General features: G+C 35.8%; 2 protein-coding genes across 2 annotated transcripts in view; both read right to left on the bottom strand.

The window, feature by feature from the left end:
* Positions 1 to 1180: 1180 nt before the first annotated feature.
* LOC136799872 (EGF-like repeat and discoidin I-like domain-containing protein 3) lies at positions 1181 to 4381 on the bottom strand. The gene is made up of 4 exons (XM_067056545.1): positions 4071 to 4381; positions 2779 to 3083; positions 2128 to 2269; positions 1181 to 1589 (listed from the first exon to the last, which is right to left on the bottom strand). The coding sequence occupies exons 1-4, from the start codon at positions 4144 to 4146 to the stop codon at positions 1558 to 1560; spliced, it is 555 nt and encodes a 184-aa protein (XP_066912646.1). The 5' UTR covers positions 4147 to 4381; the 3' UTR covers positions 1181 to 1557.
* Positions 4382 to 6898: 2517 nt separating this feature from the next.
* The window catches only part of LOC136800038 (cilia- and flagella-associated protein 100-like), a 38258-nt gene continuing 18984 nt past the window's right edge, over positions 6899 to 26172 (bottom strand). Inside the window, exons 10-20 of the mRNA XM_067056658.1 lie at positions 25560 to 25626; positions 24285 to 24352; positions 23793 to 23818; positions 22865 to 22946; positions 22039 to 22190; positions 19339 to 19437; positions 18723 to 18759; positions 17076 to 17155; positions 8423 to 8519; positions 7746 to 7865; positions 6899 to 7307 (exon numbers count right to left, since the gene is read on the bottom strand). Of these exons, the coding sequence (XP_066912759.1) occupies positions 7194 to 7307; positions 7746 to 7865; positions 8423 to 8519; positions 17076 to 17155; positions 18723 to 18759; positions 19339 to 19437; positions 22039 to 22190; positions 22865 to 22946; positions 23793 to 23818; positions 24285 to 24352; positions 25560 to 25626 (942 nt within the window). The 3' untranslated portion in view covers positions 6899 to 7193. The remainder of the gene's footprint in view (positions 7308 to 7745; positions 7866 to 8422; positions 8520 to 17075; positions 17156 to 18722; positions 18760 to 19338; positions 19438 to 22038; positions 22191 to 22864; positions 22947 to 23792; positions 23819 to 24284; positions 24353 to 25559; positions 25627 to 26172) is intronic.

Here is a 26172-nt window from a genome sequence, read left to right as displayed (position 1 = left end):
ACCTCTGATTAGCGGACAATTTCATTTTCCCCGGCCGTTTCCTAGTCAAATCCTCATAAAAAAGTTTCTAAAAGGCGGACACTTCTAATTAGCGGACACTAACCCCTTTCCCCGATGGTGTCCGCTAATTAGAGGTTCCACTGTACTCACAAAACGTTGACAAACATTTTCATGTTTAAATTGAAAAAGTTAATAACATCCAAAGACTTTGAAAATTTTGGATGTTTTTATGAAAAAAACGTGTATAAGGATCTTCAGTTTGTATAAAAATGAATTTTTCATCAAAAATAATTATTTACAAAACAATAATATGTTTGTCTTACAATAAATAACCAACAAAAATTTAGTATTCAAATTCAACCTACAATTATTGAAATCACTCTTAACCCTAATTATACCAACCTTTTACAGTTCGATATTACCAAGGGGAGGGGGGTGGTATTTACAATTTTATACCATTGTGGATAGCTTTAGATCTACCTACAATCATGGACAAAATATTTGAGACAAAGGGAATTTCCCTGCGAAATTTTAAACACCACAAATGATTTTTAAGCGCCTTAAACTACAGTTAGAAAGTAGAATCTTAACTCTTAGTTTTAACATGAGACTTAAAATTCAGGTTTTAAAAGCTCAAATATGCTTGAATAAGGCTCGGAATATAGCCTAGAAGCCACCGCTAACCAACCAACCCCTCTAAAATCGAAATATTCAATGAAAAAAAGTGGAAGTGCTAAAATAGCAATTCTCGCCCGAACTTTAAATTCTGAAAAAAGTTGAAATACACTAAAAATCTCAATAAATTTCGACCATGATTGTAGTTACAACTTTTGTACCAAATTTGAATACACTTTTACCCACTAAATTCGATCCAATCCTTTTTGACACATTTTTCTATTGTCTATAGGTGTGAAAAAAGGACTGGGACGGTTTTAGTTGGATAAAGCTGACAAAAAAAATGCCCGCGCGGCAATTGGCGGCTAAGGTCGACAATGTGTATCAAAACAGATGTTGCTTATCATGATATAAACTCATAAAAAATTTCAATTTGGTATCATGTAAATGGCACCTGTCAGCTAATAAAAACATGAATTGAAAGTGAACTAGAAGAGATTTTTTAGTTATGTTTTGATTTTCTGAAAGGTAGTAGAAAATTCAATAATATGATTTGCCAATTTTCATTTTTATCAATTCAAAATTCAGTATCATTATCTAAAGCCTGTGAAAATTTCTTTGTACAGTTCTTTATTTCAATATGAGCCCAACACTAGCTCTACATTAAACAAACCAACATGTTTAAAGAAAGCAAGCTTGTCTTGGACGGCATATTCGTAAGCATTCATATAGCTTATTCAATCAAGAACATAACATAGACAACGTTAACATTGATGTCCTTTTTTTCAGCATCGATTCTTCATTCATTGTTTATCAAAGGAGCCAAAAACGCTCCAGAGCAACCTTGATGAAAGCTCTCAGATATATTTCCATAAACCGAAAAGCATCTCTACTCGGCACATCATAACTATATTGATCATATTTACAACCGGGGCGATACATCTACGACTTCTTTGACTTATTTAGCTCATCAACTAAAAGATAAGGAACATAAAAAATAAAATCATACTGAATATAGAATGATATCTGAGGTCCCGAATAAAAGAAGCGAGGGAAATGCAAGGACAAGCTAAAAGCTAAGCTAAAACCAGGCTATTTTGCGAGCAATTCAGCTTATGATAGCTGAAAATAATGTCAAAAAATAAATAAACGTAGGGGGAGAGGGATCCGAATTTTTTTTAAAAAGGGGGAGACGTTTATTCGGGACCTTTGAGTAGGCGAATAGGCTAAACAATAAATACTGCACACTTTAAAGCGAATGGATTTAAATAACAGATCCAGTCAGCGTTGCAACTGGTTTTTTAACATAAATGAGAATTGAAATATAGATTTAATAAACCGAACTTGATAACGTTTTTCGTCCAAGGATGAAAGTAACTTCCTTTCTCGAATTGAATTCTCACAATATCCATATGAACAAGACAAGGCATTGATTGAAAAAAAAGAATTCAAACAAAGTCTTACCGAACAATACGCTAAGGCTTTAATTTGTGGCACCACTAACGGACTTACCCGTGCAGCCAAAGAGATCAACAGAGGTACATATACCACCATTACTCCATGCCAGTGGTTTTATTTTGATATAACGTGCTTGAATAGATGGTGATAATGTGTTAGATTTGACAGCGAAGGTATTATCATTACCAGCAAATTCCTGCAGAGATAAGAAGGATTTCTAATAAGCAATATTCATGATATGCAATACTGCAATGTCTTCTGACATTACATCACGGACCGAATAGCTGATTGGTTGTAAATGACGTAAAGTCTGTCAATACGTCACTTTCAACTAATCAGCTGTTGGGTCCGTGGAAAACATTGCAATGGTGCAAATCATGAATTGTCATGACTAGAGCAAGGAAAATTCCTTACATGATTCCCTGAAGAATTTTAGTTTGGCACTTTCCACAGAAATTCACTTTTTGGACCTGATCCGACTTTCTAAAGGGAGGCCACCATTGTTGGTACCAACGGTAGAAAACTCTTGAAAACTCTTTCGGAATCTCTAAAACCGGTCTTTTTTTCAAAAGTTTTAAGCAGGATTTAGCTGATAACAAATTTTCTATTTACTTTGAAGAAAAGTTGAACCAGGGCTCTACCTAACTGCTCCCGCAATCTTGTGAAAGAAAATTATATCCAAACAGTTTAAAAGTCAATGGTTACCTTTTTACCGGTACTGTCAATATAATCATCCCATTTTTCACCATCATGGCTATATGCTAAAATATATTTCGAAACAAAGCGATTTTTATCATCTGCTTTACCCATAGTAGCAACCTTAGCCAATTGGAATTCCTCACCAAGGTCAAAAGCCATGAATTGTTTTTCATTTTGCTCTGTAGCACACCATGGGTCAGTAGCAGAGAAATCTTTTTGTGACGTGGATGTTTTGATGTCACGTGTCTCTAAGAACCCAGTCTGGATACCGATGGAGTCTTGACATTTCGAGGAGGATGCTTTAGTAGGATCTATGAAAGAAGAACACACGATATCATTTGATTTTTTTTATCCATTGAGGCTTTTCATTCACGTAATTTCCGCCATTATGGAAGTAAACGTTCCAATCTGTAGAGGCGATTCCTTACGCAAATCGACCGTTTGTTTCCATAATGGCGGCATCATGCAATTCCACAAAAATGGAAATCCTCATTTAAGAGTTTATGCTTGGAGAATATCCCTTTGAAATCACATAAAATCTGGTGACTGAAAATTTTCTCTGGTGGTAAGTTCCCGGCATATTTTCATTGGAAATACAGAAATATTATCGTTTCGTGATTGGGAATCCATTTGGAGATTTTTCCAATCCCTAATTTAACAAAAATTGTATCATCGTGGAAATTTAGTATCCCAATTATTTTTATCATAGAATGGCGGGCGCAATACTCAAACCTGAATATCGAGACAAAAGGGTATGAATAAACCAGTTTGTCTAGGCAATATGACCAAAGAAATACAAGTTGATTCAGAAAAAAACCACACCCCTAGAATTTTTTACATAGCTTTTTTGATGTTTATCGTATCATCGTGAAATCTTTAACACTCATGCCCTAGTGGATTCTGAGCCTTCGTGTAAAATTTGAGGTTTATAACTTAGATGTTTCTTAAAATATGAAAGTTTGAAGAAAAGGTTACGGTTTTCATAAGTGAACAAGCCCAAAAATGAAAATGTTATTCTTTGGATAAGGGCGAGTCCCCTGGTAAGCCCTGAATATGCCCCTATTGATTAAGAATACACATTTTTTTATAAGAACATCCAAAATTTTTGAAGCGTTGGGATGTTCTTAACTTTTTGAATTTCAAGCCTAAAAATTTTCTTATTTTTACCGTTTTTGGAGCATTTTAGTCCATTCTCCTATGAAAATGTTCTTAACTTGTTCTTAACATTTTGGCCATCGAAGCCTTATGTTCTTATATAGTTTGTTCTTATAAAAAACGTGTACTGGGAAATAATTTACCTTTTGAAACAGCCTTTGCTAAGGTATACGATACCATTAAGTTCAATACGAATGAAAAATAAAATTCCATCTTCATCGAGCTTTTAATATCTGTCTATGAAACCATCAAGTAGAACGTCGACCAATTTGATTCTCCAGGATTTTACTTTTTGTCTTTTATGTCGATTAAAAAAAACAATCCACGGCTACCAGACCGGAGCAACCAACGAATATTTTACAAATTAAGTACGAAGAATTAAATTTTGCTAAAAGAAATTTGAACGTTTGTATAAAAAATTTTATATGCACTGAGTTTAACCTTGTCTCGTTATATATGATATCTAGAGACTCAAAATCAAAAACAAAACAAAAAAATAAAGCAAATTTCATTCCGCGATGAAGAAGACAAAAATGAACCAATTAACGCAAAAAAATTCAAATTAAATTCAATAATTGCTTATATAAAGTCTCAAAATTCAATCACTGCAAAACTCAATTATAATTATCAAGAATAATGTCTTAAAAAACACTCTTAAAAATTTCTCTAAAATTATTTCACTTATTATCTCAACAATATTTTTAACAAACTTATTATCAAATTAAACCGAAGATGTGTATTTTAAAAACCCACTGTTCTAGTATATCACATTTCTCAAAAGTTCTCTTGAAAGAATTTTTTATGTTTTCTTCAGTCAAGTGTGACCTAATTAGTGCGGTTTGTGTAAACGTTCGAAACGTTCGAAAAGCATTCAACCATGTCATATAGTTCGCCCGCGCGAACAAATAATCAACCGTACGTGCGTCTTAGAGCATTGTTTTGATTCTTATTTGAAGGTTAGAATGACGTAGAATTCAATGCGATTCTTTTAGATGGAGCGTACAAACGGGGATAAAAACAATATTTTCGAGTTTTTAGATAAAGGATGCGGGGATAAAAACAATATTTTCGAGTTTTTAGGTAAAGGATGCGGGGATAAAGAAATGTTTTCGAGTTTTTAGGTAAGGGATGCGGGGATAAAAACAATATTTTCGAGTTTTTAGGTAAAGGATGCGGGGATAAAAACAATATTTTCGTGTTTTTAGGTAAAGGATGCGGGGATAAAGCAATGTTTTCGAGTTTTTAGGTAAAGGATGCGGGGATAAAGTAATGTTTTCGAGTTTTTATGAAAAGGATGCAGGGATAAAGTAATGTTTTCGAGTTTTTAGGTAAAGGATGCGGGGATAAAGTAATGTTTTCGAGTTTTTAGGTAAAGGATGCGGGGATAAAGATAATTTTTCGAGTTTTTTAGGTAACGGATGCGGGGATAAAAGTTTTTCGCGTTTTTAGGTAATGGCGGGGATCGAAATGTTTTTCGAGTTTTTAAGTAAAGGATGCGGGGATAAAGAAATGTTTTCGAGTTTTTAGGTAAAGGATGCGGGGATAAAGCAATATTTTCGAGTTTTTAGGTAAAGGATGCGGGGATAAAGAAATGTTTTCGAGTTTTTAGGAAAAGGATGCAGGGATAAAGTAATGTTTTCGAGTTTTTAGGAAAAGGATGCAGGGATAAAGCAATGTTTTCGAGTTTTTAGGTAAAGGATGCGGGGATAAAGTAATGTTTTCGAGTTTTTAGGTAAAGGATGTGGGGATAAAGTAATGTTTTCGAGTTTTTAGGTAGAGGATGTGGGGATAAAGAAATGTTTTCGAGTTTTTAGGTAAAGGATGCGGGGATAAAGTAATGTTTTCGAGTTTTTAAGTAAAGGATGCGGGGATAAAGCAATGTTTTCGAGTTTTTAGGTAAAGGATGCGGGGATAAAGTAATAATTTCGAGTTTTTAAGTAAAGGATGCGGGGATAAAGCAATGTTTTCGAGTTTTTAGGTAAAGGATGCGGGGATAAAGAAATGTTTTCGAGTTTTTAGGTAAGGGATGCGGGGATAAAAACAATATTTTCGAGTTTTTAGGTAAAGGATGCGGGGATAAAAACAATATTTTCGTGTTTTTAGGTAAAGGATGCGGGGATAAAGCAATGTTTTCGAGTTTTTAGGTAAAGGATGCGGGGATAAAGTAATGTTTTCGAGTTTTTAGGTAAAGGATGCGGGGATAAAGTAATGTTTTCGAGTTTTTAGGTAAAGGATGCGGGGATAAAATAATATTTTCGAGTTTTTAGGTAAAGGATGCAGGGATAAAGCAATGTTTTCGAGTTTTTAAGTAAAGGATGCGGGGATAAAGAAATGTTTTCGAGTTTTTAAGTAAAGGATGCGGGGATAAAGAAATGTTTTCGAGTTTTTAGGTAAAGGATGCGGGGATAAAGCAATGTTTTCGAGTTTTTTTAAAGGATGCGGGGTAAAGTAATGTTTCGCGTTTTAGGTAAATGATGTGGGATAAAGCAATTTTTCGAGTTTTTAGGTAAAGGAGGCGGGGATAAAGTAATGTTTCGAGTTTTTAGTTAAAGGATGGGGATAAAGTAATGTTTTCGAGTTTTTTAGGTAAAGGGAAAGATGCGGGGATAAAGTAATGTTTTCGAGTTTTTCGGATAGCGGGTAAAGGAAACGGTTTAATTACAATTTCGGTTGTAAATAAGTTTTACATACATATTAATTACTCTCTAGGTTATAATAAAATAAAACGATTTTTTCAAATTAAAAAAAAAACTAATCGCTAATAACCTTCGGTTTGGTGCAAAGCATTCTGGTATTTACAGATGGGTGCATTGTGGTGTTTTAGTTAATTAATACTGTTATTTGTGCTGATTTTGGAAAAAGCATGAATTCATGAATTATTCCCCAGAAAGACAAACTGGCGGAACCAAGATAATCCCGGATAAAAAGCGGGTAAAAACATGCGTCGGACACAGTTGACACAAAGAATGAGAACGTCGTAACATCGACAACTTAATTAATGCATGCTTTACATATCGCTTTAAAACTGAAATTAAAAGTGTTGAAAACGATAAAAACAAGAAGCCCTTTAAGGTCTGGGGCCACTTGAAACATTTTTCATCTAAAAGAAACATTTGAAACTGAAAAAAAGCTTCACATTGATGAAAAACGTTTCAAGATCTCTATACTTAAAAATTCCGAAAAAAGAAGTCAACATCATCAACAATGATTGTGCAGCAATAAATAAAATAACTTCCCTTTGACGGTACAGTAAAATCGGAAGTGTTTTAAGTGAAGAAATATTTGAGTTCTTCTTCTTCTTTATCGTGTTTTTCGTGAGTGACGTCTTCGCGCTTTCGTGTTTGAGGTGGACACGAACGGAACACTAAACGGCGACCAGTCTGGAGATGAAAGGGTACAATAATCACCGGTTAGAATAATTACCGGCTACCATAAGTATAGCGTAATAAGATGTTAGCGTGTAGGTGTAGCCTGGCTCCCTCAAAACAATACGACATAGTAGAGAGTCCAGCAAACTTCTGGGTATTCTAAGAGTATCTTCAGGGAACTAAATTTTGCGGGAATTAATTTTCGCGTTTTTGGGTGTCCATCGGGAAAATTAGTTCCGCGATATGCAATTTTTACTCAAAATCCTCAAAAACGCCTAGGAATAAGAAAGAAAGCGGGTGTCAACCACGAAAATTAGTTCCGCAAAATGCGCCATTTTAATACCCTTGCACTGAGAAAATAAGTTCCGCGAAAATTAGTTCCCCTTAAACATTTTTGATATGAGGTCATTGTACTATAGCAAAAATTAAAAAAGAAATTAGAGAACGCACCTTTTTCTTAGGTTCGGCTTGAGCACGTTCAATCGCTTTCTTGATTCTCTCCTCCTGGTGTTTCTTTTGCTCCAGCAATTTCTCTTCACGCAGACGTAATCGGCGTTCCTTGTCTTTCGCCTGTGAATAACAGAGAGATGATATCAGACACAAAGTAAGATTGAGATCATGTTCAGACGTTACGGTTCCGTTCCGTTCCGTTCCGAAACGGTTCCGAAACAAGTCAAGTGTGAACATCAAAATTCGAAACGTCAAAAAAGAAGACATTACAAAGCAAAACAGATCGAAACGGTTTCGCTCCACTTTTTTCATCGGAACGGAACTGCCCCGTTTCCTTGCTCCGAAACGTTCCGAAACGGGCTACCATAGCTACCATAAGGCAACTCATTCTACTTGAATCAGAATCGAAGTAAGATTGACATTATGAATTATGTGAAAACCTAACACCAAGCAAATCATTGTACTACATAATTGAACTACCTTAAATGGGAAAACTTAGTCTGGTAAAACTTTGTCACTTTTGTGAAAATCTTTGTCACAACTCCCTTGAAGTTGACCAAAAAGGTATTACTACCAAATAATTTCCCCATTCTTAAAAATAGAGTTTATTTGGGCTTAGGCTGGGGATCTGCTTAAATTTGGACAAATGTAAAGCAAATCATATAATGGGAAAATACCTTTTCTGCCAATTCCACTTTGTCAGGTGGCATCATTTCGATCATTTCAAATAATTCCTCCAAACGATTCTCAATGTTGGTCAACATTTGTAACGTACTGAATGAAGGTACAAGAAAAGAAACATTGAAAATATCTGTTTACCGTAAAGCTTTTACGTATTCAATTCCTGTCAATTTTCGTCACATCAAAGCATGTAGTGATTGATTGAGTGACCTCCTCAAGCCATTTGGTTCCACTGGCATCATACGGGATTGATCGATCGATTCCGTATGTGTAGGATTCACGATATGCACCATTGCAATGTCTTCTGACATTACACCCAACAACTGATTGGTTGTTAGTGACGTAAAATTAGTGAATTCATGATATGCACCACTGGAAAGTCTTCTGAGAACTTTTAAAATTTTCCACCCAATACGTCACTTAAACAATAGAAAAAGTGACGTATTGGGTGGAACAAAAAACAGAAAAGTTGCATAATTTGGTGAAGTCATTGCAGTGGTGCATATCATGAGTAAGTCACTTTAACCAATCAGCTGTTGGGTCCGTGGAAGACATTGCAATGGTGCATGTCATAAATAGGCCGCGACCAATGCCGCCCTGTTTTCTACCCAGTCCGAATTCGTGATATTCATAGCGTAGTGTTTTCTACGGAAATACCCCGGTTTTAGCTAGTCTGAATCGCAGACCTCTACAAAACCACAGGTAGTATAGGTCTGCTTAATGATCTACCAACCGCTTTCCGGTTCGCAAAGGAAATCTTGGCGAGTAATTTGATTGACATTGATGTGCGCGCAAAAACGATCGTCTCGAACGTTTTCAATGGAATGTTTACATTTGAAATTCGAATCCCAGACCAGAAAAACAAAACAGTAAAAAGATAAAAAACAATCTGATGCGCACATTATGTACAGTCTGAAGATTTATTTTTGACTTTTGCTTTTATAAGATATCTGGTCTGTAAATTTATCAAAACTTTTCCATCAGCTCTTCGGTCGAAGCTCAAAAAATACAAATATGAACACAAAAGTGAAAGAAAACAACCAGAAACACTCCAATCTCTTCAAACACTCCAATCTCTTCAAAGAATTAAAGCTAAGTACCTGAAAAGATACAAAGGCCACACAGTATTAAAAAGTGAAATGCCAAAGCTGAAGAAAAGTTCTGTTTGTTTTAACATTTAAAGGCCCTTGTGAAGGAACAAACAACACTCCCTGTTGTAGAATCATAAAGAAGTAATGTCAGGAAATATTCAATATGACCCCCAAATGTACGTAAAACATAAAGAATACTTGAATAATCTGCAACATATCGGTAGAACTGACAAAACAATTATTGAGCCAAAGTGATCAACGAACCAGTGTGGTAAAAATTATCACGCATGCAAGTCCAAATTAAGCATCAAATGTAGTTTATGAAGCAAAATTTTGTGGGCACACAGAAGATACATCAGGGCACTTAAATTCATAAATCTAATTCTCTTACAAAATCTCCACATTAAACAAGAAGGAGGAAGAAAAACAAGCAAACTTCTTCCGCCTACTTTTTTTTCAAAATCCAAATATTTTCCATCTATGATTTGGTGGCTCACAGAAATTTTAACATTACGTAATGTACATTTGTAGACACTCGCCAGAAAATTGTCTTTCCCGTATATCGGCTAAAGGCAAATCGCTGACAAAGGAAATACTTATTAAGCATCCTCTATAAGGAGCACGAATCCGTTAGTGGATGCCAGCAGCCTAGGTTTTAGCCAGTAGTTGCAGATATAAACTAGACAAAAGTTGCATGATATTCATGAGAATTTGCCACTACTGGCAAAAACCGGGGTCTTTTCGTAGAAAACATTACCTCATGAATATCATGAATAAAATCTCGAAAGTTGAAATCAGCATTTTTTTATTAGTTGGGGTGTGTACGCGCATTTGAATTTAAAAGATATTTGAAAATTTGAAGTAGCGGAGTTTTTTATATATAAAGAACACGTTGGTTTCATTTGAGACCAGACTCTCCCACTAAATACAATTGATATATTTTTCCGATCAATGACCAATCGATAACCAATTAAGAATTAACATCTATATATTAATACCGATCTGTATGTCTGTTTTCTGTCCTTTGTCACTTTCGTTTTCGCAAGCAAAGTTTTATTCTCGATAAATTTGATGATAGATCGGATAGAGCCTGGTTTAGACTTTATTCAGATTTTGTTTTGAAATTTAAGGCCTGTCTACTTTAGCAATTTTTAATTTTTGCCTAGTCTGAATCCAGACTCTATTGAGAAAATTCACTCAATCATTTCAGACAAAAGCCAATTTTGACAGAAGAAGTTATTTTTTGACGGTAAGGAAATTGTACTCTGGTCTGTAAAATACACACATTTTATAACTTGTTGAAAATTTGCACAAACAATTTTTAAAAGCCTTTTCTAGGGAACACATAAAGTTTTAATATGTTTAAATAAAACTTTTCCATCACTCTCGGTCGAAGCTCAAAAAATACAAAATGAACACAAAGTGAAAGAAAACAACCAGAAACACTCCAATCTCTTCAAACACTCCAATCTCTTCAAAGAATTAAAGCTAAGTACCTGAAAAGATACAAAGGCCACACAGTATTAAAAAGTGAAATGCCAAAGCTGAAGAAAAGTTCTTTGTTTGTTTTAACATTTAAAGGCCCTTGTTGAAGGAACAACAACACTCCCTTTTGTAGAATCATAAAGAAGTAATGTCAGAAATATTCAATATGACCCCCAAAATGTACTGTATAAACATAACTAGAATACCTTGAAATAATCTGCAACATATCTGTAGAACTGACAAAACAATTATCTGGAGCCAAAGTGATCAACGAATCCAGTGTGGTAAAAAATTATACACTCATGCAAGTCCAAATTAAAGCATCAAAATGTAGTTTTATGAAGCAAAATTTTGTTGGGCACACAGAAGATACATCAGGGCACTTAAATTCAATAAATCTAATTTCTCTTACAAAATCTCCACATTAAACAAGAAAGGAGGAAGAAAAACAAGCAAACTTTCTTCCGCCTACTTTTTTTTCAAAATCCAAATATATTTTCCAATCTATGATTTGGTGCCTCACAGAAAATTTTAACATTACGTAATGTTACATTTGTAGACACTCGCCAGCTAAAAATGTCTTTAGCCGTATATCGGCTAAAGGCGGCAAATCTCTGGACAAAGGAAATATAGCTTATTAAGCATCCTCTATAAGGAGCACGAATCCGTTAGTGGATGCCAGCAGCCTAGGTTTTAGCCAGTAGTTGCAGATATAAACTAGACAAAAGTTGCATGATATTCATGAGAATTTGCCACTACTGGCAAAAACCGGGGTCTTTTCGTAGAAAACATTACCTCATGAATATCATGAATAAAATCTCGAAAGTTGAAATCAGCATTTTTTTATTAGTTGGGGTGTGTACGCGCATTTGAATTTAAAAGATATTTGAAAATTTGAAGTAGCGGAGTTTTTTATATATAAAGAACACGTTGGTTTCATTTGAGACCAGACTCTCCCACTAAATACAATTGATATATTTTTCCGATCAATGACCAATCGATAACCAATTAACGAATTAACATCTATATATTTAATAACCGTAGTCTGTATGTCTGTTTTCTGTCCTTGTGTCACTTTCGTTTTCGCAAGCAAAGTTTTTATTCTCGATAAATTTTGATTGATAGATCGGATAGAGCCTGGTTTAGACTTTATTCAGATTTTGTTTTGAAATTTAAGGCCTGTCTACATTTAGCAATTTTAATTTTTGCCTAGTCTGAATCGCAGACTCTATTGAGAAACATTTCACTCAATCATTTCAGACAAAAAGGCCAATTTTGACAGAAGAAGTTATTTTTTTGACGGTAAGGAAATTGTACTCTGGTCTGTAAAATACACACATTTTTACTATAACTTGTTGAAAATTTGCACAAACAATTTTTAATGCCTTTTCTAGGAACACATAAAGTTTTAATATGTTTAAAAGCATATTTCTTGAGATAATACTAAAAGTATTGCTTCACTCCATGAAAACCCGACTACAACTGCAGCCAAACCTGAGAAAACGAAAGTAATTTATATCCCGAGATATGAAAGTTAACAGACCCAACTTTGTATCTCAAAATTAATCAGTATCAAATTTCCGATCGATTGATATATGATAAGTCTATATTTGGGTTGAAAGAATTTTCAGTTTTGACTACGGGGGGTCACATGACCTAAAATCATTATGGATACCCAGGTGAGAAATCCAGGTGGCCCAGAAGCTTAAAATATTTTTATTACCATAAGGGACAAGAAAAACCCCAAGAAAGTTAGTCCACCGAATGGATAAGATACTTCCTGGCTCGTACCTGTCATAAATTTAATAACGATGTTCTCTCTGATTATTTTTGACTTAAAAAAAAAAACCTCACCTGACCTTGACGGCCGATGGGGACGTGTCACTGGAGTTTAAAAAATGCACCCTGTCAGATATGACTTATATCTGGTAAATTTTAGCCCCTGTCAGAAAAAACAACAAAAAAATTCTGATTTTCAACCTGAAAGTGGCCAAAATGACTAAAAGTAGACACAAAATTGAAAAATTTGATAATTTCCACCATGAAAATTGTCAAAAATTATCAAAAGTCGACCCCGTCAGATAAAAACCTTGAAAATTAGTAAATTTAAGACCCTGTCAGATATCTTTAGAGCCTAAAAAAGGTACCCTTACCAGCGGCACGTCTCGTACCCAATTTAGCCTAAGTGAGTGCCCCCCCCCCGGGTGGGGACACTACACAATCCAAATATGGTTAAGAGATGAGACATCCGGGGGAGGGCTAGAGTCTTTGAAGAGATTCCTTTTTTTAATATTTGATCGAGCTTTTAAGCCAGCTTCAACATCTAAAGGACTTTTAGTGTGTTCAGCTACAGCCGGGTACCGGCTAGTTGATGATTAATAACATAACGACAATTTCTTAATTTTTTAATAATGTTCCATCTGTTTGAATTTATTACAACTAGTAGCTCTATAAAACTAGCCGTATTGTATAAGGGTTGCGAAGCGATCCAGACTCCACCTCAATTCGCAAGTTGCTAGCAAAATAAGAGACACTCTAAATTAATAAAGCCGCTATAGAGACAGGGTCGTAAGAGCCTTAATGCCCCAAACACACCACATAATCCACGGAGGCATAACACCCGCCGCCGCCCGCCCGCGCATCGCTCTTTTGTTTTCCTTCTAGTTATTCTAGTGTAAATGGTGCCTTAATAAAATCGAACGATATTCGTCTAACGATCGAACATTTTTATTCGAATCACGAATCGTCTGTCGAAATCATCAAAACATAAAAATAAAACAAAAACAAAAATGTACAAAGATGGCTTGTTGGTTCTTGGGCAGTTTTGATTTATTTCTTGACAAATTCGACAAATTTGATTATCTCCGTACTTCTTTATCATAGAATATCCACTTGGCTTTGCAAGGTAAGTTTCGTTCACTAAAAGAGCACTCCTCCCGCCCGCCCACGCAACTTGCAAAAACCTCTCATTAATTGACCTTATTTGATACTTGATACTTGCTGTTAAAAGTCAAGGGATGATGAGGATCCTTTCTGTCAACGTTCAAACTAATTTTTTTCCATTTAACAGCAAAATAAACATTTAAAACCGAATAACCACTGCTTAGATTGCTTAGATGCATGCCGCCCGCGCGGCAATTTGATCAACTTCAGATTTTAAGTCCGTGTTTCGGCTTCCGGTAATTTTGTTGCTGTTCACTGTTAGGGTACACCATTTTAAAACGGCATTTTTCGCAGTCCTAGCTACCAAACCGAGAAAGTTTTCGTGGCTTCAAGCCAAACCATTCAAGGTCATTTTGATAAAATCATCGGTTTGAAGATGTGATTTATATAGCAAATTTTATAGCAAATTTTCGCTTGGGATAGAAGTTAAAGGTACGTGCACAATATAGCAAAACTGCTTCGCTCATAAATTCGCTTCGCAATAAACAAGCTAGATGCTGAATGGACCTACCTGATGATGAAAGTTAGATAGCAATGTGAGGAGAAAAATGAAAAAAAATCAGTCAGAAAATATAGCGTTTAGCGAAAATGCATAACGCAATAAATTCATCATTGATTGTTGATGGGGGGACAGGGAAGGGTTGTAGGGAAAAAATAAATCTCAAGTTCTGGTTGCAAAATTCAGTTTTATTGACAATTGAATCATGGTTGATGGTGAGCATTGTTATCAATAATGTTTTTGTGTTAAAAACATAGAAATAAATATAAGGAAAAAATCCAATGAAAATCTGCAAACACGGCGATTTCCGGCAATTTCAACCGGAAAAAAATTTTTCTCAAAAATCCAACTCGGCCATGTTTTGGGCATTGTTAATACGCATCTCTGAGCAAAAAATCAGAAAAAAACAATGATAAAATCTTGAGAAAATGCCAAAAAACAGTTTTTCCGGCAGCCGTAAAAAAATGTTTTTTGAAAATCGGGCTTCACATCGGACGTCACATTTTAGGTATTGTCATTTTGCATTATTGTGCAAAAAATCAGAAAAAAATTATGAGTCAACATTGAGAAAAGCTATATTTTCTTATTTGGTTAAAGAAAATTTCCCCAAAATACGAAAATCCGTCTTTTAAGGCGAATAAAAATTTTCCGGGAAAAACCACTTCAGTCATTCTTTAGAGAATCTTGCCCTCCATCTTTGTACAAAAAATTAGAAAAAAGTAATGACAGGATTTTGCACAAAGTCCAAAAAACCCTATTTTTAGGCAGTTTTTGGCCCAAATTTGCCCAAATATATTTTTTTTCGAAAATCGGACTCCGTCACATTTTGGGCATTGCCATTTTGCATCATTGTGCCAAAAATCAGAAAAGCTGGTAACAGACGGACGAACGGACGAACGAACGAACGAACGGACGGACGGACGGACATCGGTTAATTTATAGGACCTCTACCCCACCGGGGTAGGTCCAAAAAATATGCAGAATAAAATTTTTCTGTATTGTTAATAGTATCACTTTTACGGATTTCCTAGAAACAAAAAAAAAAATGTGACACAAAAAATCATCTAAAACTAGGTCCTCTAACTCCGAATCCTCTTTTATTGTGTGAATGTCCTGTTCTATGAGAATGTGGGCCTCCTCCAATTCCAACGATAGTATGTGTTTTATTGCGTGATTTACCACGTGTATGTTTCGGTAATTTAAAACCGAACCCTCTTTGTGTTGTACTGAATCGTTGTTCGTTTCCTTTGGCAATGTGCGAACCATTTTGAAAGTTTTGGTCAATCGCGTCCTGATAACTTGGAGGATTTCCCAGTCCAAATCCAAATTTTGGCATACGGAATCCTTTTTGTCCATGCATTTTCCCATGAATAGTATGTTCTTGTATTGATATTCCACTCAGTTCTACAGTCGGGGCAGTTTTCATTTGGTTCAGATCAACATCAAGAGCAGGGGTCGTGCTGTCCAAATCTACAGCTGGGGCAGACCTTATCTGGTCTAAGTCTACATCTTGGGAAAACCTTAGTTGGTCCAATTTCACATCTTGGTAAAAGTTCACAGCTTGTAATCCATTAACATCATTGTTGATATTTGCATTCTTTACGTACACATCTTGATTGTACCTTCTGTTATTGGGTAAGTCTTGTCCTCTGTTGTTAGCTTGAAAACTTGGTCCATGAAACGTTGGTAAGTTCAAACAGTTTCCCATATACTGGATGAGATAACTTGTGTTAATTCGCTTTTTAAAGTTCACCTTATTTCAATCTTTCTCTTTGTTCGTGTGCAGTGCTTTTCGATTTCACTTTATAATGTTTATAGTGCTACTCAAAACTCTCTTATATCTTGTTTATTTTAAGATGCTTAGACAAACATTTTTTCAATTCTCTGACGTCATTACACGGAAACAAGCTGATGCTGCTTGATTATATATGCAAAAATGCATTTCAATTATCCTAATCAATTAAAAAAAATCTGTTTTCTTAAGAAGCCAATTACGTCATAAAATTGTTGAAATGTGCTGTTTTTCACGTCAAGATAAATGGACAGTTTTAAAACTTATTCTTAACACCAGCATGGCAGGCAAGGATGAGTATTTAGTAATTTTGGGACTCTTTCAATTGCTAATTTGTCGTTTTTTTGTACCCCTTTGAGAGACTTTTGAGGGTTTGAAAAGGGACCCTTATTGTCCTCCGAATGTAGAACTATTTGGATGAAGCCGTACCAATCAAATCACGAATAAGAAATGTAGAAAAGATTCTGTGTAGACTGGAGTCGTTTATAATGCGTGTAATACAGTGGTATAGGCGTTATATGATAACACGATTATTGTTACGGGATTTAGTTTGTATAAACTAAAATTGTTCCCTTCATTACTTTTTGCTTTATTTCTACTATGTCTGAATTACTCGTCTAGCATGCTAGAATAATTCCGTGTAATCTCAGATCATAGCATACATTTTCATATAATTAGAAATCCATTAAAGTAATCTTAGAGAATTGAAAACTTATTAATGAATGGGTAATTTCTGATACAAACTTGGGAGGTGAAAGATTTCTTTTGATAGAAACTCGTTGCACTGATCTTTGAAAGTCTAAGAAGAATTTCAAACATTAAATAGAAGCTATAAGTACCTGATGTTAGCTTCATTATTTCCAATACAATTACGGTAGACTTCTTCCACCTTCTTGTTCAATTGAGCCAGTGTTTTCTCCTAACAAAGAATTAGAGGATATCATATCTTCTGTTTTTTGAGTTAATACCCACTGACTTCAAAGCCCAAAGGGCTAGACTCGAGACTCCTGGATGGGAAATGAAACCACTTAATTCTTATCCAGAGCGCCCGCGCGTGGTTCTTACACAAACACCGGATTGAAACTAAAATCTGTCGCTAGATTTCAAAAAATGCAGTTCTCAAAAACAAAGGAGCTGCTAGATACAATCCGTCGTCATGATTACGGCGCGTTCTGGGCGCATTCTGGATGAGAAATAAGTGGCTTCACTTTTTCGGGCTTTAAAATCAATGTTAATACCATACCACACGAATAAGTCGGATATATAAATAATAATTTCATTCTAAACACTCTCTCAATTCCCTGCTATCGAACATTATCAGGTAAAGAAAACTACTAGCCATTTTTGGTCTTAGGAGTTTACCAGGTGATATTGACTGGAAATCGAAAAAATATCATACCCACTGAGCTGTAGACCCTGGAAGCAGTTTCTCGGGGGCGAATTTCTTTTGTAGCATCACTCAATATACCTTTTCGATCGTAGTCGCGCGATCAAGCGCGTGCAATTCTATTATTTGATTTACTACCCTATAAAAACTCGATCCAATTCTTTTTTTACACTTTTTTCTATTGTCTTTAGGTGCAAAGAAAAGACTGCGTCGTTTTAAGGTGGTAGAACGGACAAAAAAATGCCCGCACGACAATTGCATGGCGGCTACGGTCGAAAAGGTGGTGTAAATGCATCGAGAGCACTAGGTCTACTTTTCCTTGAATATCTGTGACGATTTAACACTGCATTGGGTTCTTTGTATTATACTTATTATTATATACTTATATATAATATATATATAGTTATATCTTTGTATTATACTTATTATTCTTATCATTATACACTGGATATACAAGTAATTGATTTTTGCCGATTTCTCTTCCGCAGTGATGATATTATTGTTCACTCTCCTTCCCTCATTAATAATTTTTGTAGCATTTCAATTGCATTTTTAATCAAAACGCACTTATCTCATTCCCAAAAGAGACTTAAAATTGAATGTCGACACCGGAAATTTTCAAACTTTAACCTAAAAAAAGTCACTTTGCCACCACGTGCCACCAAAAGATTTGTTTTGTAAAGTGGATCCAAGACACTCAATTCTAATTTATGTCAATTTTAGCTCTTCTTGGAACTGCGTTGGAAAGGTATTGCTAATTTAAAATTTTATATGTATAAAACTATAGGCATTTTGTTTGATTTTTCTTGTTTAGTCAGATTTCCAAAATGGGTCCGGCTTGGTATTCTAGCCTTATTTTTAAACTTTTTGCCAGCATAAATACAAACAGAAAGGGCGAGAGGAGAATGAGATTATAAATCATTTTTAAAATTCAAACACCTTCGAGCCGCCATGGCAGATTTCTGTTACATACAAAGCTAGAACATTTTTTGAAACAATTGAAATAACAATACTTCCTTGGAACCACTTTAAAAAAAACTCCGATCATAGATATCGGATATAGCTTAGTCTAGGGTTTATAAAGATCAGTGATCCATACCTGGTCCTCTGCTTTAAATTCACCAAATGAAAACATCCTGCAGAAAAGAGAAAAATAAAGTCATTATCTATGCTATACCTTTAATGAGCTATCACTGATTATACTTGTAATTATAACATCCTGGGTAAATTAACTGGTCAGCAGTGATTAATGCAATGAACACGAGTCCGGTGATCCGTTTTAAGTATGAGGGCATAAATTCTGGAAAAAATTATCGCCCACAATGGCCCTACTAAATACTCTAAAACACTGAATTGTTTCAAAACATACTTCAAAGCGGAAAAAAATTTAGTCGTCAAAACGGGGCCGCCCCTTGACCCCCCCCCCCCCGTAGACTGGTCCCATAATAAAATAATCAGTAAGTACGGTGTCTGGCAGGCTGGCAGATAGGTAAGTATGTAGGTAGATTGTAGGGATATGAAAAGAAAAACAAGGTTATAGATGAACCTTGACTTGACTTCAAAGCGAAAAGAAATTTAGGCGTCAAAACGGGGAAGGGGACGGGCCCGGCCCTTGACTGTCCCCTTAGACGGGTCTCATGATAAAGTTATCAGATAAGTAGAAAGGTATGTAGGTAGATTGTAGGGATATGAAAATAAAAAGGTTATAGACGAACCTTGATTTCATTTCGAGTTCAGCTGCTTTTTCTTCTTCTTTTCTTGTTGTTTCTTTTAATGTTTCAATTTGAAGTTTCAACAAGTCTGTCTCTTTGTTCCTAGAACATCACGAGAATGAGAAGATGATATTTCCATTAGATTCCAGTCATTAATGGTTCTCCAAATCTTGGAGCTTTTTAAACCCGTAATAACCTAACGTAATATTTACAACTTTTTCCATTATTTTGGGTATTGTTTCAATGTTTTGATTTGTTACCAAGTTTTGGATTGTGTGTTTCATATCATTATGAATGTGGCATATGTTTGCTTGATTGTTTCTTTGAATCATGACTTTGGCTGGGCAATATTCATAGTGTGCACCCCCCAGAATAGTGGGGGGGGGGGATTTGCTGATTTGGGTCGAAAATTTTCAGGTGGGATTTGGGGTTTTCCAGGTTTTAGGTGGGAGAAACAAGTTAAGGTGGGAGTTAATTTCTTTAGGTGGGACTTTGGGTGTTTTGGAAAAAGTTAAAGTAAAATTTCTTATTTTCAGATTTTATGATTTTATGATATATTTTTTTTATATATTTCATAAATGTATATAATAGACATATTAATATATTTTGGATTTAACACAGGTTAAATTGCGGTTTAACTTTTATTTGATAAGCGCTATATACAGTATTCGAAAGGCTGGGTGGCCGCCCTCCGCCAACTGAGTCTACTTTGCTAATAGCCATGTGACGTCATATTTAAAATGGCCATCACATCTCCCTGTTCAAGTCGACGCTCTAACTGAAAGCTGAAAGGATGAAATATTTTACCTCCCTCCCTCCCTGCAGTTATGGTTGTAGGCAATCCTCACTTATTTATACTAATATTGTAGTTATCGGGACAAATTTTCCCCAAAACTTCTTATTCGAGGATTAGCCATAATTTCATGCCAAACTTATATCTAACGACTCACACTTACTTCTGAGCCATCTGACTACTTGATTGGTTTCTACCCAGGGGGGGGGGGTCCATGTACAAAAAAGCGGCATGTATCATGGGGTGGGTGGGTGTTTTCAAAAAAATTTTGCTGTTTAGTACTTGTGCACTATACATGGGGGTGTCAGGGTCAAATTTCTGATTTGCTGTTTAGTATACGTGTACTATACAGGGGTGTCAGGGTCAAATTTCGGATTTTCTGCTTAGTATTTGTGTACTAAAAAGCCAAAATCAAATCAAATTGCGATTTATTTTAGATTTTTGTCGGAAATCTTTCAAAATTCTCAATTGTTTTTGTCAATTTTCGAGAAAATTTTTTTCAATTTTTTTGGCTTAAAATTTTTATTTTATGAAGGGGTGTAAGGGTATATTTGTTAGTTTTCTGGATAGTATATTGTACTATGTAAGGGGGTGTTGGGGTATATTTGGCAGTTTGCTTGATAGTATATTGTATTATACAGGGGGTGTCAGGGTGTATTTGGGAGTTTGCTGGATAGTACTGGACAGTATATTGTAAAATATAGGGGGTGTTGGGGTGTTTTTGGGAGTTTGCTGGATAGTATTTTGTACATTTTGTACTATAGGGGTGGGGGGTGTTTAAAATCGAAATTTGCTACAAAGTACTGATACATGCCGCTGTATTGTACATGGACCCCCCTATTCTACCCCTAATGTAGGTCATAGGCAAATGGAAAGTTAAACAAATGTAATAAATCGCATCTTCATATTACGGTAAAGAAGTTTTGTTTTGTTCCTCGAATTAGTATTTTTTTTTTGTTTTTAGCTGGGATCTGGGAGTCTGGGCTGAAGGTGGGAATTTTAGGATAAGGTGGGACCTGAATTTTCAGGTGGGACCTGGAACCCCCTTGCACACTATGAATATATGGAAAGCTTACAGTGCACTTACAGTACATTTTGTCTTGAAAAATTCTACATAACTAGACATACTCGGAATAGTGTTTAATGTATTACAAAGACCTTAACAGCTGTGGGAGGGGTCAAAATTGATGACGGAGAGTCTTCATTTCCTAAAAAGGAGTACAGATAGAAAAAACTCTCCGTAAAATACTTTGACATCCCCACTAGATCCGCCTTCGTTAAGGTCTTTGAAATACACTAAACTTTAATTGTCATTGGCTGCCCTTTTTTGCTTGGTATTTTTGCTCGTTATTTAGGCATGCTTTAGTTATGTATTCAAGTTGTACTGGGATTTTTCAAGGGACAATATGCACTGTAAAGGCCGGTCTCCACCTTCACGCGACATAAGCGAAAACTTTTTGATGTTTTTGTATGGACATTGGTCGGTTGAAAAATGAAGCAATTCCATTGGTCGAAATTCCATTGAACGTAACGGATGAAAAAGTAGAACTTCCTTCAACTTTTTTTTGTTCGCGCGAAACTCTTTTATGATGTAATCTTTTCTTCAGGCAAAAAAGGTTGAAAAAAACTGTCACCCATTTCGCGCGAAAGTGGAGTCCGGCCTTAAACTTTCAACTGCTTTAAAGATACTAAGAAGAAGAAGACCACTTAGCCTAGACATCTAAGCTAATTTGATTCAGTCACTAGGATAAATCTGACTGTAAGTTGTGACTGGAATAATTATTCCAAAGCAAACTTAAAATCCGTAAATATAAAAAATCTTTAAAGCGCCAGAAACTCTATATTGCCATTAGCCGTGTGCCCTAGCCTTGTGAATACGGGCTAAGTTAAGTAGGCTAAAGAACACCTACATTTTCTTTTTGTTGTGAACAATTTGTTTCTTCATCTCATCAAGGGCTTCTTCAGTATCTTGTGAATTCTGAATCAACGATAAATTCTGCTCTTCCAACTCCGAGAAAATGTCCAACAGCTGGTGTGATTGCTTGAAAAACAATTCTGGTTCCTGCAGAAAGAAAATATTGCAACATAAGTAAAATCATGGCCTTCTAAATTTGGAAGCCTCTCAAACGCGCGCCTACGCCAATTTTATCGAGGTCGGCTGATCTTAACATCAAATCGGTCTTGATAAAATTGATGTAGGCGCGCGTTTGCGAAGCCTTCAGATTTCCGCCACACTTGTATATAACCATTATAGAATACTACAGAATATATTCCATCAGGGTTAAACGACTCAACTTTGTGTCCATTTTCTTGTCTCCCAGTCACTAATCATGCATAATAAACACAGATATCTTATATGAAATACTAGGGATAGAGCTTTTCTTTCCATCTCTACATTCAACGCAAAGATAGTGGATTATTTTGCTTCACCTGTCTTGGCTTGAAAAAAGATAGGGTAGCTCTATCTAGTGTTTTAAATAAGATATCTGTGATAATAAAACGTTGGTTTTGAAGACCATAGGTCATAACTATTCGTTACAATCAAGTAGTTAGAAAAGGTAACGTCAAGTTTGAATATTCTCGGCGGTTATGCTAGGTCTATAGGTCCTTGATGAAGGATACAGTTGAACTCATGAATTACATGAGTTCATCTGTATTGACAGTTGGTAAAACATTGCATTGAAGATTCCGAAAAAACAGCTGTAAAAACCCTATTTCATGGATTATTTGCTATACCTCATCTGAATCCTCTTCTTCAGATTTGACGGTACTTTCGGCGATCGATATCGTTTCGCTTTCTATCTCTGCTCGTGATCCCCTGTAATGAATAATTAACAGTCATAAATGTGTTTATTCAACATTACGAACTACCGTGTCGGCCAGAAATAAGTTAATCTCTTTGAAATGGATTTCCTTGAGTCCTATCAGTTTTTTAACCATGAAGTTCTGCTAGCATATGAGATCTTTTTCTTTATGAATCAGAAGCATAGGTGGCAATGTCCAAAAAATTTCATTAAAGGGGGCTGGGTAAGAGAATATTTTGTAGAAAGGGGGATTGAGCTGTCAGTGGTGTTTTCCCAAATTAGAAGTTTGATTTCTGATTATTGATTTACAATGCATTATACCAAGTTCAGATTTCTTTATTATTTGCTTATTTACCCTATTTATTGTTGCTTACTCACCGGTAAAATCATGGTAGGATTTTTAGAATTTGAGGGGACGAGCATCAAGTTTTTAAAGGGAGAAGAACCTTTAAGGTAGGCGCGTAGCTCTAGGGTAGGGGGTAGTCCCTTCCGAACTATGAGAAGAGCCGCGACCCATGCCGACCTGTTTTTTGAGCTCACACGATTGGCATTCTTTTCTTAGCTGGGGTACGCATATTCGAATCAAAAAATATTTGAAAATTTGAGTATATGGCACTTTATGGGTTAAAAATCAAACTCTTCTCATTGGATAGCATACATCTTTGATCAAATTTACAAAATGAAAACGTTATGCTCACAATTGAAGAAAAAGTTACTTTCATGAGTTGCTAAAAAATGAAGAATCTATCCTTCGAGTGTTCAATTTTCGGGGAGGGTAAAAGCGTTGTTCGAATGAAAAAGCTGCAACAAATTGCTAACAGAAAAATATGTTACATTGTTTAAAATATATTTAGTCAAACCTTTTCCTTGGTGAGGTGTGCGATTTCTGAAATGTGAAGCAAAAGTTCGTGATATACAAAAGTTTGGTTAGAAAATGATTAAGACAATCATCTTTCGTTATCAAGGCTGCCCCTCGGAAGACGACAACTGCTTGGGGCAAGAATAGTGTCCCTTGGCAGGAAACACTCACGACCAGCGGCAAAGCAGAGCTGAGAAGTCTGAGAGGGAAACCTGTTAGAAGTAACCAGAGTTGAAATCGTGTTGATTAACAAAACTGCCGGGTGCCAGAAGCGATGTCGAGTCGACAAACACAACTACCAGTTGCCAAAAATGGTTGCAAAGCTAAGGTTAGTGATTGAGACCATACATGATAAAAATATTACAAAGGAGGGGGGCTAAATCAAACTCAAGATTCGTGTATAGTCTGGAAAACTCCAGGAGGAAAATTATGAAGTTCTATCCAAAGATTTACAAAAGGGCTTCAAAGAACTGTATAAAAGAGCTTTGCTTACCACTCGACTACCTTTACTTCTTAAACTTGCACGACTTTGCCTGTCTGAGTCAGCTGGAGTTGTCGAGCCTAGAACATCATAAAAATAAATATGTTACTTATTTTCTGGACATTAAAGGCCGGTCTCCACTTGGGCGCGCTGCAATCGCACCTTTTGACTTAAATCCTTTTTGGTTGGAAAAAAGATTACGTAATAAAAATGTAGCACGCGCTCGAAAAAAAAGTTGAACACATTTCAACTTTTTTCAACTGTTACATCAGATCGCGCCAATGGAATTGCTTCATTTTTCTTTTGACCAATAGCCTGGAAGCATTGCTCGAAAAAGTGTAATCGAAGCGCGCGCAAGTGGAGACCGCCCTTAAAGTGCGTTCAGAAAAATGACTAAAAGAGAGACCTCAGAAAATTTACAAAACTATCATCCTGTGTATGGTCTTATTTACCCTGTTTGTGGTTTATTTACCCTGTTTGTGGTTTATTTACCCTGTTTGTTGTTTATATTCATTTTTTTACAAACCTACTCCTGGTAATTAGATTAATATAGATTACCCGTCTGCTTTCAGGGTTTTGGTACCATGGGGATAGATCTTCCCATGCTACCAAAACCCTGGACAGTATTATAGTACTCCATATTTCTTCCTTATTCTTTTTATTTTCCCCGAATTAAACGCAGTAAAACGTTCAGAATTATCGAATCCATCACCATACTCATCGTTTATATAATATCAATAAAGTCTTTATACTTCGCTTTTCATCTTGATTTCCCAATTTTTACTACAGTATTTAATATTTTACCCCTGAATAAATTTTCAGCGAGCACTAAACCACCTCCGAATTTAAACTTTATCAAAAGTTATAGGTTTTTTTTGGTTTCCGCTGCATATTACTTTGAGCCAGACAAAAAACATAAGTACCTGGAACACACGAAAATGATTCCGGGGGGGGTACTAGGGTTGCGAGCTGACGGCGGGAGGGGGGTGCCGCCCGACTCTTGACCCTCGGACCCTTACTGGAATTAAAAAGGAGAAAACAAAGGACAATTTCGTGAATTTTAAGACCCTTACCGGGATAAATTTGACCAAATTTCGATCTTTCTGGGGGCAAAAAGTTGAAATTTTCCTATTTCTCCTACCCTGAGACTGAAATTTGATTTTCTGATTTTTCCGGCCCTTAGCGGGACTTTGGAAATCCAAAAAAGGTACCCTTAAGGGCGGCACATGCCATACCCTCCATTTGCTTCAGTACCCCCCCCCCGGAAAATGATTTGAAAGAGTTCACCTTTCTTTCTGAGAGGATGCTTTTCAGGCTCTTTTTCAATGGGTGCAAATTCTTTTTCCTTCAATCTCTAAATAATGATAATATTATTGAGAATAGATTAGCAGTTTTTCCTCAGTTAGGCGAAAATAAAAAAATGTAGTGTTTCCGGAAACCGGCCGGGTGAAAAAAAAAAGATTTTCTGACCAGGCCGCAAACTTCGTTAGTAGTTGATACATTAGTATTCAGGGCTTACTTCATACTGTTTGTACATTAAAGTTTTCTTTATTTCAATGTTCTTAAGTTATCAAAAATAGCAACAACAAAAATTTTCCGGCCGGCTGCATGAGAGCTTTTTTCCTTCACCCGCATTCCGGAAACACTACGTTTTTTTATTTTCACCTTAGTTGAATTTCTTTTATAATTAAATATTTCAAAGGCCTGTCTTCAAAAGTTCACGCAAACTAGCACTCTTTGATAGGATGTGGAATTGAATCCTGGAAGACTCGGCAATCATATTGAACACGTTTAGGTATTCTTCACATACCCACTTGAAAAAGCGTCCAAGAAACTGTCCAATGTGGGAAAAATTCGCTTAAAAATTCCATCCTCATCGGGCATCAATACTGAATACTTC

The sequence above is a fragment of the Clytia hemisphaerica genome, unplaced genomic scaffold (assembly GCF_902728285.1).
Source record: "Clytia hemisphaerica strain Z4C2 unplaced genomic scaffold, Clytia hemisphaerica genome assembly, whole genome shotgun sequence".
Taxonomy (NCBI): domain Eukaryota; kingdom Metazoa; phylum Cnidaria; class Hydrozoa; order Leptothecata; family Clytiidae; genus Clytia; species Clytia hemisphaerica.
Note: the sequence above shows the minus strand (reverse complement) of the source record. Positions and strands in the feature narration are given on the sequence as shown.